The 12180-nt window shown below is 39.5% G+C and overlaps 2 protein-coding genes across 10 annotated transcripts in view; one reads left to right on the top strand and one right to left on the bottom strand.

The window, feature by feature from the left end:
* FBXO36 (F-box protein 36) overlaps positions 1–11892 on the bottom strand; it is a gene marked incomplete at its 5' end in the record, with an annotated part of 27792 nt that extends 15900 nt beyond the window's left edge. The window contains 2 exons of one of the 2 annotated variants that reach the window (XM_080349902.1): positions 11513–11631; positions 11862–11892. In XM_080349902.1, the coding sequence (XP_080206028.1) occupies positions 11513–11608 (96 nt within the window). Of the gene's footprint in view, positions 1–11512; positions 11632–11861 lie in introns of those variants that run through there. The other variant, XM_080349903.1, reaches the window with a different exon arrangement.
* TRIP12 (thyroid hormone receptor interactor 12) overlaps positions 11720–12180 on the top strand; it is a 78068-nt gene continuing 77607 nt past the window's right edge. For 5 of the 8 annotated variants that reach the window (XM_080349899.1, XM_080349892.1, XM_080349894.1 and 2 more), the window contains exon 1: positions 11720–12180. The gene's annotated coding sequence lies outside the window, so the exon portion shown is untranslated. The other 3 variants (XM_080349893.1, XM_080349901.1, XM_080349900.1) reach the window with 1 other exon arrangement.

Genomic DNA, 12180 nt, shown 5'->3' with positions numbered 1-12180 from the left:
TTAAAGCTTTTACTTTGCTATGACTGACCAAAAGAGATTACACTGAGAGTCTTGATTTGGTTAACATGAAAGAATGTTAACAGAATTCACTAGCAAATGCAGCCTGGTAGAATGAACTACACTGGTTTCAGGGTGTGCGTGTGTGTGTGGGTGAAAGAACACTTGCGCACTTCAAAATTGCTGGCAGGTTTTGACCTGCTCCATTGGATAAGAAGGTAAAATGGACTATCAACAGGTTGCAGTTAATGAAGCCTTCATTTATTTAGGGTTTCCAGAAGTCTTTGAAGAATAACTTTCTAGGAGTAAGAAAAAAAATGAACCATATCTGTGTGCAAAACAGTGCAAGAGTTCACCAAACTGAAATTAAACCAAACCCCTGCACTGATGCCATTCCACAGTCCAGGCATGTGCAATATGAAATGAAACGGGTACTAGCTGTTGCCTGTTGTGTCTGTGAAACTGGATGATTTTTGCTCTTCTTCTGGCAAATTATTACCCTTTTTTCAAATTTGAAGTACAGCTTACAACACCCATGCTTCACTGCTACAAAATTCTATATTTGCATTTGCTATCATAGAGGAAGTTATACAAATTACTATATTGTCTACACTGATAGGACCACATCTGTACAGTGGTTTCCTTCTCATGTGTGCTCATGAGAAAAAAAAAACAAGTCTCTCTGGCACTTCTAAGACATAGTCAAATTTTCAATCTTTCTATGGGATGTCCAGTTCAGATATACCAAGGAGTCTGAAGTGCAAAACCGAATGTGCTAAAGAAACTGTTCTATAAGAAAAAAATAAGTTCTCAGACCATCAGGTTGAAATTTTGGCCAACAGTGTGTACTTGAAAGTTTCTACAGATTCTTCTCATGATCACAATAGTCATTATGCAAGCCTACATACTCCCTTCCCCTACATCTGCTTTGGAGAAAAAAAATACTATTAACAGAAAGAAAAAATAAAAAATTTAGTTAGCAACAAAAAAAAAAACAATGACTGAAGTAGAATACAACTGAAAAGACAATGGCCTGTGAAAAGAAAGATAATTTCCTAGTGTCAATGCAAACTGTTTCACGAGCTGCTATTAACAAACATTTCAAGTGCATTGAGAAGAACAGAAAATAGTAGTCACAATTCCAAAATTTCATATGTAGCAACTACGAAGCTGTTTGTTTTACCACCACTTCACTCATACTCAGAAACATCAATCCACTGCAGCTAAGGTCTGCGTGCGGGTGCGTGCATAGCTACCAAACGCTTCCAACTTAAGGTATCTAAAAAACATTTTAGTAAAATACAGGAGGAAGATGGAATAAAGTTATTGTCTTTTCCTTTGGGGGAATGCAGTAGTTATGTTTGAGCAAGAAATCTGCTGCCTCACCATGGTCTCTTCCAGTCCTCTCAGCTACATAACTGGTTTACTGCTATATTAGTATCTTTCCTGATTGGTTTTCCCAGAGCTTTCAAGGGGAAAGGGGGAGGAAAAAAAAAAGAAGAAGAAGAAAAAAAATAAGACAAAATCTCCTAAAGATCTTTATCACAGATGCTTCAGCACAGGCGCTTTGGAGGCTAACTTCTACTTTTATACAGACTAGTGCACACAGATCAGAGAAAACAACACAACAGCCGAAGAGTGAGAGACAATGCAGAAGGGAGGTGGGTATGTGCTGAGGGGAAAGCAACACTATCAGAGGGAATAAAAAAATTACTCTTGAGGATCACAGTCTTCAATTATGAGCATGATACTTACCATTATTAACGTGATTAAACAGGCAGGCCTAGATAAAACTGCCACAATGAGATTACTCAACTGTTTAACAGAACAAAGGATGCTAGATTGCTAAGTGCAAGACATAACATTCTTTTCTAGATGGATAAGGAATTTACAGGTTTCATTTGAACCCATTAAGTTTCATCCTCCTTAGTTCAGTTTCAAGGTCTCCTTGTTGCAATTTCAGATCTCATCTATGCTTTAATTTTTTTTTTTTCTTCATTATAGTAAAAAAACCCAATCAATAGAACAGCCAGACTCCCTGGTATGTGTATAAAAAGTCCTAAAGTACAGCAATGTTACAATGGGAAGTCCTTTTCTAGGGAATCTGCATCTCCTTCAGCAGGGTATATGCAATCCTTTTTATTACAGATGAAGTCTTAGTGTAATTATCCCACTGCTTCCTTCTTGCATAAGTCTTATCATCATGATTTGTACACACTTGCAACCAGGCTAATCTAATATCTATTGAAAAGTGTTTTGCTATATTCTTATGTGGTCAGCTCACTTTTAGCACTCACATCTCTTACTCTAAATTTTGAGAAATATCTCTTGTGCTGTCCCATAAAATGTGTTTTTCTTAAAATGTGTCCCATAAAATGTGTCTCAATATGTTTTTCAAAGTTCCCTTGTTGTCTATTTACAGCGTTAATTCCACCTGATCAAATGACAGGAACACTAAAGAATCCATCACATTGTGCAGGCATTCTGACATAGTTGATTCCTACCCATGTCACCAGTTTTCAGAAAAAACTGTGGTGACAAGTATGCCCTTGTTATCTACCAGTTATCAACTCAGTACTACAGGTAGCATGCTCTCTGAAAAGTTGGTGTGGTGTTTTTTGTTTGTTTTGTCTTGTGTGTGTGTGCGCGTGTGTTTTTTTCTCTCTGTGTCTTGAAACACTAGTTTTGCCCAGTCCAAATTTAATTACTTATTTTACATGAAACTTAACACTTGCTACCCGTAGGTTTCAGTCTCATTGTAAACTGCACAGGAGCAAACAACCACACAATTCAGCTCTAGCACCAACTTAGCAAATGCTGAAACGTACCCTTTCATTATCAATTGTCATGATAATTTATGTGCATGTATATTAAAAACATACATTGCATTTTCTGTTCACAAGTATCTGTTTGCTCTTTTGATGCTTTCCAGTTCCACAGCCTCTCTTGCCTGCAATCCCCATCTGTTGTCATTCCTTTCACTCTGTTTTTCACTATCATCCTATTATGTTATTTAGGACTAGCTTCATACACTCTCCTAGGTTTCTGCTTGTACAATGTCATTTTGCCTTTTCGACAAGTGATTTTGATGACTGTGTTGTACACTAGCATTCTTTTTTCTAGTTACTACCCTTCTACATATAATTTGTCTAATACAGGCTTTATCCAACAAATGACATTGACACTGGTTTCACCCAGTGTACGGTTTGAATCTAATTTAGTGTAGTCCATCCAGAAGCTGCAGGCACTTTTACTTTGGTTTAATTTAGGCTTATTTCAGTTTAACACAAATTGATTTAGTTTATACCAAATCAAAATCAAGTAAATCTTTACAGTAGACACCCATAGAGAAGTTTAGACCAGCCTTTTAAAGTTTGTTTAAACACAAATTTTAAATTACACTGGTGCATCTTTTGGTAAGACCTTTCAGAGCCTAGCACACCTTGAGATAAAAATCCTGATCCTCTTCTTTCCTTCTTCCTTCCCTTGAACACATTACTGAGCACATTTAATTATTTTTTTGATAAATGAACAAAATAAAAATATATGGTATTGCTAGTCAAGTAAACATATCTGATGGCTCTTCATGATGAATGCTGCCATGTATGTGGAAAATGAAATAAGGAAAATTGCTCTTGGTTAATAAAGGCAACAGAAAAGAAGAAATAATTATTTTCATAACTTGAAGAAGGGAAACCGGAAATAAGAAAACAGAGAGGAACACAAACTTACCCTTGGTAACACAAAAGTAGAATTACTCCTGAGTCTTCCCAAGACAGAGTGCAAAAGGGATAAGGGATGTACTACCTAAAGTGAAGAATATAACTCAATCTTTCTCTGGAAGAACAAGCTCTGACAATAATGAACACATAAACAACAGACACTCAGGTACAGTATGAAACATTCACTTAATTAGGTGGAAGATAGTGGTGATTGCTTACCTTGAGAAACTATTACAGCTTCATGACCTGAAAATCAGTCTTGGCAGGTAGAACTAGATCGAGCATGATACCTTTGAAGAAAGCCACAAATATTAAAGCCATGCATAAAACTTAAAATAAAATGGGAGCTTAAACATTGCAATTCCGTGTGATACTGCTGTCTGCATACCAAAGACTAGTTACAAGTGGACAAAAACCAGTCCAGACCAAAAACAAAATCATCTTTGGGTTACCAGTGATACAGAAAACCAGATTAATAGCAAATAACACAGAATTAACAAAAATTACTTCATTATCTTTAAAAAACCTTAATTGAAATTGATATGAGAATATCCCAATGCATCTTCAAATAACAGCTCAACCACTTATATTTCCGTATATAATGTCTACTGCAGGGAAACCTTGATCTACCAAGAGGAGAATCCCTGAAATGCCAACATTGCTACTTCAGCACATCACAAACTGCATTTCAGTCCCAATTTTCCTGTGCCATTTGGATTCTTCTGCTGGATTACATCTTCAGTATTTCAGCATGACCAAAGAATTCCCAAATCTTCTCCAAAACTTTATGGATAAGATCTAGCAACTGCATACATTCAGTGGTGGCAGTTATGGAAGAAGTGAGATATATTATCAGGCATCCAAACTATAACACAACATCACAACATTGCTAAACAAACATATTTTAGCTTTGGAGAGAAACAGCTGACAGCAATATCCATGTTTTCCCAATACAGCATTATTTCCCCAGGGAAACAGTTTCCATTTTCCAAGCAGCTCTACTGTTTACTTGGATATCTGAATTAGAGACAGTGAAGTCCCTATATTTTGGACTTAACAAACATTTTCCTGACAATAACTGCTTAATATGGTGTGATACCATTACCATGATAGTGTTCAATTATTTTGGAAATGCACTTTTTCAGCATAACAGAGCATTTCCTGAGCTGGAACAAAATGGCTTCCTTCTCCTGAAGTCATCAAGCTATGCTTGAAATGATCCTAATTTAATACAACAACAACAAGTTGCTAGTTCTATGCAATTACATTTCTGCGCTCTTTTTGCTTGTTAAGAACTCAAATTCTCTGTTTGAAATGTCAAAGAAAAGACTTGAATAGAATTGGTCCAGCTAGGCAATAACTGGTATGGCATCCTTCAGGTTTCAAATGTAAATAAAATAGTATGACTTTGAAAAAGATTAATCTCCCACAGATCTTTACTTAAAATCAGGCTTATCTTGCAAACAAGTGTTTCCTCTAACATGAAATTCATTTTGGCTTAATTACTATAATAACACCTGTTAGGTTTATTTCCCCAGTCCATCTGGCTTAAGCACTTCAAATGGCATCTTCCGTCAATCAAATCGGTTAAATGTCAAATGTCATCATTAGGACTTAAAAAGAAGCCCAAGATACAAAGGCAACACTTAACTAATTTCATAGTACTATTTTTCAAAATGGAGGAACTATCCTTACAGGTTTCAATGGAGCCTGAAGGTACCCACGACTGAAAACCAACCAGCCCACAATCACTTGAACAATTACTTATTAATGTATCCTAAAACTAATTAAAAAGAATTCAAAGATTTTTTTTTTTCCTTAATTTAGGGTTTATAGAGATCTGACATGTGATTGGGTTGTTTATGGAAAAGGGATTTTTAAAAAAATAATTTAATACATAAGTGCTGTAGGTTCTGAATTTTTGCTTACAACTAAAAAAGCCAGGAAAAAAAAAGTATTTTTGAAATGAAAACAATTAATTATAGGAACTTTAAAGAAAATATTGTAGTTCTCAGTATCCAAAACAATACACTGTGCTCAGAATATACTGATTTAATCAGAAAGATGTAGAAGTGAACACTAAACAATAGGAGCAATGGTGGGTAAAGAACAAGAACTGTTTGCCTAGTTACTTACACTATTTGCTTACCTAGATGTCCTGTATACATTTGTTAGAAAACTTAGTTGCTGATCTCTGACCAAACATACAATTTTGCAGTCACATATTTGAAAAAATTCAGTTATCCTGACTGTTATATGAGCAGAATATTGCACAGAATGGAATATTGCACAGAGCAACGTTAATTTTGTGTACATATGACCCTTGCCTTTTATGAGTAAGTAGCTAAACATTTTACTAACATGACAAAATCCTCTGATTAGTGCAGCATTCATTAAACAGTGACAGATGCTAGTATTAATTACACGTTGAGTGGATCATTTTCCCATTATGTTTCTTTTGTTACCAGCCTCATCCTTCTAGTTATCAGCCAGTCCTATAAGCAGATTAATCACCAGACCTTTTTTTTTTGTTGGGGGGAGGGCATGTGCCCACATTCCTTGTTTGACCAAAATGAGTGATGGACCTTTTCCACACTACTCCACCACCTGGATTCCTCTCTTGCACTTTTCAAAACCTGTACTTATCATCTGCTAGACAGCTTATAAGAAATTTTATTTGAAAGGTTATTTGCATGGCTATCTCAAGTCATCTGATGCTTAATGTTGGAAGCCATATGATCTATTGTTTGCTTTGTACAAACAGATCATGTCTACTGTTATTTGTGACAAACCTTGCCAAATTATAACTGGCATTATTAATTTGGCATTTCAAGAGTGACTGAAAAACATGTACAGTGAAAGGTGGATGTGGAAAGGCATATGTTAAACCAGGTGGCATTCTTGATGTCAGTCTTGAGACAAAAAATATTCCCATTTAATGTAATATACACGCACTCACACAAAACCACAACTATCCACTGTTCTCATGATTTCTAGCAGGATTGCTAGCACACATTTGACAGCCAAGCATGTTTTTCTATTTAGCATGTTTATCCTAAAATCTATACCAGCTTCTCCCTCATAACAACTCAAAGCACTCCTGGAGGGAAAACAAAACAAAAACAAACAAACAAACCCCCAAAAAACAAATAGCAAAGTTGTTAATTTAGAAATAATTTCTGCCATAAACCGGAAGGTTATAAATTGAAAGTTGGAATAATAACTGATCAAAGGACAAGAGTCACTAATGTGATTTTGGTAGAGTTAAATACAATCCTAAAATTTAAATCAACAGGATTTTCCAGAAGACACAGGGAAGTAACAATGCCTTTGCACATGGTACTTGTAAGACTTAAGAACAAAAGTCCTAATGGGGAGAAATGCAGGAAAAAGATACTAAAGTGACCAGGAAGTAGACAGTCTGTTTCACAAATGGAGACTGAAAAAAACAAAATAAACCCTATCAAGACGGTGTCATATATATGATATTTTATATGTATATATACACACATATATGCACATGTATATAACACTGTTACCTACACCGAAGAGCAGTATTCAAGCTAAAAGATACCTACATGCAAAATAAGCTGTAAGTTATTCTGTGTAACTGCATTTCTAACCATCAGAAAAGTGATGATATGGAACAGTTGTGTGTGAAGCAGCAAGGCAAAAAAGCCTCACTATGTTTGAAACACACCAAGTCCCATTCATGCTCGGAGGATCCATTATGTGGCTGAAGGAAACAGCAGGGACTGGGACTTGATGACCCGAAGTTGTCTCTTTCAGTCGTATTTCTGCAGTGGGACTGGCAGATGCCCACACAGGGGCATTTACATTTCTAAATTTACGACTGCAGCTTTAAACCAGATACTTAAAAAAGAAATCTTTTCACCAGTGGTTCAAAAGATCTCTCCTTCCACACAATCCAGTTGACTGAACTGTATTCCATGAGTACTCACTTATGCATCTGTACCTCTATACAGTCTACTTTTAGAAGAGTTATTTGTGATGTGTTACCAGGCTCTCCCCTTCTCCTTATGGTTCCTCCTTAAAGTAGCTTATGCAGAAACTAGTTGGGAATCTTCCCTTTCTAACTTCACAATGCAAATGTATACTTGCTGCCCAGGAGTCAATACCTTTGTTTATAAAGTCCTGATTAATGGCTCTGATTTTGAAATGTAATTGTAATTGGATTTGTAGCTGGGATGGAGGCTGTCTCCTGCTGCAAAATGAAGTTACCATCAGGTTCTCCTCATCACATTTCAGACACAAATACACGCACACAGACAAGTGGATGCATTTCTAGCCTTTTTTTTTCTTTTCCCAACTATGGTTGCATTATTGGTTAGAAGAGTTCAAAGAGTTCAGTCTCCACGTTTTTCTGCTTCCAATACCATTTGCCTGTAGCAGGCCTTGCTTTCCTTTTTCCGGGTGTCCTAGTTTCTCTGGATTCAGGTTAAACACAAACATGCATACTGAAGTACACCTTGCTATTATTACAATTGACAATATTGAAAGTAATAAGTAAATGTTTTCTGATTTATTTTGCAGTAAAAAAAATCATTAACATGCTTACAGTTGAGGATGTGTGCTCCTGTGCTATCACACCTTAAGTACTCTTTCTCTCAGTCTTGTTCTTTTTAGTGACTATTAACTTTGCTCTCAGAGATGTCCTTTCTTTTAATTTACAGCAATTACCGTTCATTTAGTTTTAGTTCTACAGTGCACAATAGTTTGGGCCTACTGTCTTGATCTTGAGGCAGTAGCAGACTTCAAAAATGCTTTCTGGAGAACATCCTTGACATATGAGGCTGTATGATGGAAGAAAGATGTCAGTTCCCTAGAACGAGGGGAAAAAGCTAAACAAAAGCCACAGACATTTCACGTGACTTGTTCGAACACAAAGCCTGCTGCCGTGGGCTTGCTTTTCCCCCCAGATATGGCCTCCTCGTCCAGCTAAATTTTTTTGCCCTAACACATTCCTAAGATTATCTGAACTTGTACAGGACTTCTGGTCCTGTGGCGGTTTGACTTGATAGTCAGCTGATACCTGAAAATTCTGGACATGACCACAGGTACATGCACTCTGGAGCTGTACAAGACATGCTGGGCAAATTAATAACATAATCCTGAAGGAACTGAATTTATTGCGCATGCAAAGCCCAAGTAAACCAGTCAAAGTAGGACAACACAGAAATATGGGAGCCTTCATACAAATCCACTATGCAGCCACTTTTGTTTTTAAAGAAAAACAATGGACTGATTTGAAACCACTGACTTTGAAGAATGGGACTATTCAGAGTAGCAAATTTCAACATTCATGTAATTGTGCAAGGTTTAAGGCTTAGACTGTAAGGTCTGTCAGGAAATGACTAAGATTTACTAGGAGACTGCAAGATAGCATACTGGCAACAGGAACCAACAACGAGGCCTCCTGGATGCTAACACAGTATGGCTGAATATGTTTTACATGATATTATGCATAACCTGGCACATCAGTGATGCCTATATCTTCAATTACTATTTTTGACACAGATCTCTTCTCAGGAGACTCCATAGCCTGCAGAAAGGCCAACTAGCATCTAGAAGTTTTACGTGTACAGCAGATAAAACCGCAGAGATTACTTGTGTGAAGTTAGCTGTTTTCAGCAAGTGACTGAATTGGGAAGCTTTGCTGGAATCAGATACATCAGCTTCAGAGGATATAGTGGTATATTCAAATACGTAGGTTCACTGCATCATACTCAAATGATCTTACTGGCATAAAATCAGAACAAAGTTCTTAGAATAATACAAACTGGTTCTTTTTCAATGACACTAACTTCATGGTCATACTTTTGCACAATAAACGTTTACATAATTTATAACTTGCTTCCACTGACAGTTCCAAAGCTTTTTGCACAGTTTATGTTCACTGACTTTGGTTTATTTTAAGAATATATTTGGGCAGCTGAAAACAAAACCAAAAATACGTATCTGTAGTGTTTGACAGGAAACTGATATGAGAAGCAAAAAATTAAAATAATAATACGGATCATCTTATTTTTATTATCTGAGTGCAAAAATGAATGGTAAAAACCCTGTAACACTCAATTACATATTCCATGAACAAGCATAGCACTGATATGATTCCCATGAGGTCAATGGGACAGGCCAATCACAAGACTTCAGCTACAGGAACGCAAGTATTTCCCAGCTGTTGTGCTGTACCATAATTGCTCTAAGTTTTGGTGGAACTCAAAGCTCCCTAAGGTTGCCTTGTCAGTTTTACCTTTTTTTTTTCCTCTCTTTTTTTTTTTTTTTTTTTTTAACAAAAGCCCTTCTGAAACTGCTAAAGACAGTCGTGATTTAAAAGGAAAATCTTGGCATCAGAGAGACCGAAAGAAGGAGTACGTAAAATACAGAACACAGATCATTTGGAATCGTAGCTGAACCTCAGTTTGCCACCTCCTCGTCTCCCTAATTTCTCAGTTGCATACCTGATAATTCCCTCATCTCTGAAATAAAATATGATCGCTATTGTGGTTTACTTTGGGAAAACAAACCAAAAACTTCCTCCTAGTTTCCAAATACATTGTATTTTGTTCCAGTGAGATATTTTTAAAACTTTCTCAGAAAAATTTTTGAAACTTCACAACTTCTAAATCTGTACGTGCAGCCTGAGACAAGCATCTATATTCACCTCTTATACATACACAGTCAACCCAGTCAAAACAGGCCAAACTGAAACAAAAATTGTAGATTTAAATTTTTATTTCATAACCATACGAACTCATGATCAGATTTGTTAAATCTCGTTCGTTTACTGTCAAATATTCTTCATCAATGATTACTATTGGATTATTCTAAAAAATGTTATTTCAGCATATTTTGCAGCATTTTTCAAAAAAAGTTAAAAAAATCTTTCGTGATTTTTAGCATTGCTTATTTCCCTGACTGCAAAACCAGTTATGTATGCAGCCATAAGGCAGGACACCTAAACATCTTTGGGTACCATATGGAAAACATACACAGCCTTCCCATTCCCAGATGGGCAGTTTAATTTTATTTTCCTGGAACGAGGTTTTAAACTATTGTTCCCTCTCCCTTAAGCCTAGTTAGTTTGAGAATGCAGCTAAATTTGATTTTCCTTAGAAGCACTGTGATGTTATTTAAGGATTTATTTATTTACTTTAAACGTTAGCTTTGCATTTATTTGTAAGGCAGTTCTTAAAGTAGATTTAAGGTTACAAAAATCACAGATGTGTATCGTGTATATACTTTTATTTCCCAAGTCTACTGGCTCACTGTTGTGAAGGATCTTTATTTCCCCCTCCCTTCCTCTGGCCCGCACCCACAGCCCCTTCCCACAGGCTGGGGAAGCTCTAGGCAGAAGGAATCTCCCACACACCGAGGCTCCTCGTCCAGACACACTTTTACCTACAGTAGGAAAAAACCCCTTTTTGGCGGTAAACCCTTGCCTGCTTCCCCGCTACTTACCGGCGGTCACCCCAGGCTGCAGTAAGGCAGCTCAGGAGGCCAACCCAGCAGCGCCTACCGGCACGACCTCCCGCATCACGACCTGGTGGCGTTAACAGGCTACCCCCGCCCTTCCCCGCCAGCCCTCCGTCCCTCACCAGCCTGTCCGCAAGGACGGGCCTCACAGAGCCGCCGGCTGCCTCAGGGGCCGAGGGCGGGCAGGCCCAGCTGCCTTCCTTCCCGGGTGGAGGCCGAAACGGCAATCGTGAGGTGAAGGGAAGGGAAGGGCGGGGCAGACGCCGCTCTCCGCCCGCGGGCGGCCCAGCACCCACCTGGCGCCGGGTGACGAGCAGCTGGCAGAAGTCCTTGCTGGGGGCCGGGGCCTGCCCGCGCGTTTCGAACAGCACCTCCTGCAGCAGCGACGCCATTTTGGGACGCTGGAAGGCGGTGTCTATGGCAACCAGGAAGAGGCGGACATCACGCGGGGTCACCGGGAGCCCAGCCCCCTCTTAAAGGAGCAGGCCCGGTAGTGCCGCGGTGGCCGGGCAGGGTCTTGGCCCCCGCTGCCGGCAGAGCCCCGCTCCCCGCCGGCTCCGCCCCTCTCCCGCGCCCCCCGCACGCACCCGAGGGGAGGCACTCGCGCGGACCCAGGGGTGACGACCCCGGCGGAGGGATACTGACCACCGAACGCCGAGGCCGCGGAGCGCAGGGAGCGGAGTGCGCACACGGCCGCCGCGGGGGCTGCGTGGGGGGCGGCAGCCGGGCCAGGGCCGCCCGTCGGGCCAGGGGGCGTGCGCGCCCTGGCGGGGCCCCGGCGCCGGGAGAAAGTAGTCCCCCAGCCTCCCCCTCGCGCCGCTGGAAGGGGTTCGGCGGCGGAGGTGGCGGACGAGTCGCTGGTCGGTGCTGCGGCTTCAGCTGATAATTGAAGGGAAGAGAGGCGGCTGCTGCCGGGAGGAGGGAGGCACGGAGCGTCTGCGGAGGCCGCATCGGGACAAACTAG

The sequence above is a fragment of the Nesoenas mayeri genome, assembly GCF_963082525.1.
Source record: "Nesoenas mayeri genome assembly, chromosome: 9".
Lineage (NCBI taxonomy): Eukaryota > Metazoa > Chordata > Aves > Columbiformes > Columbidae > Nesoenas > Nesoenas mayeri.
The sequence above is the reverse complement of the archived record's forward strand: the minus strand, read 5'-3'. Positions and strand labels throughout refer to the sequence as shown.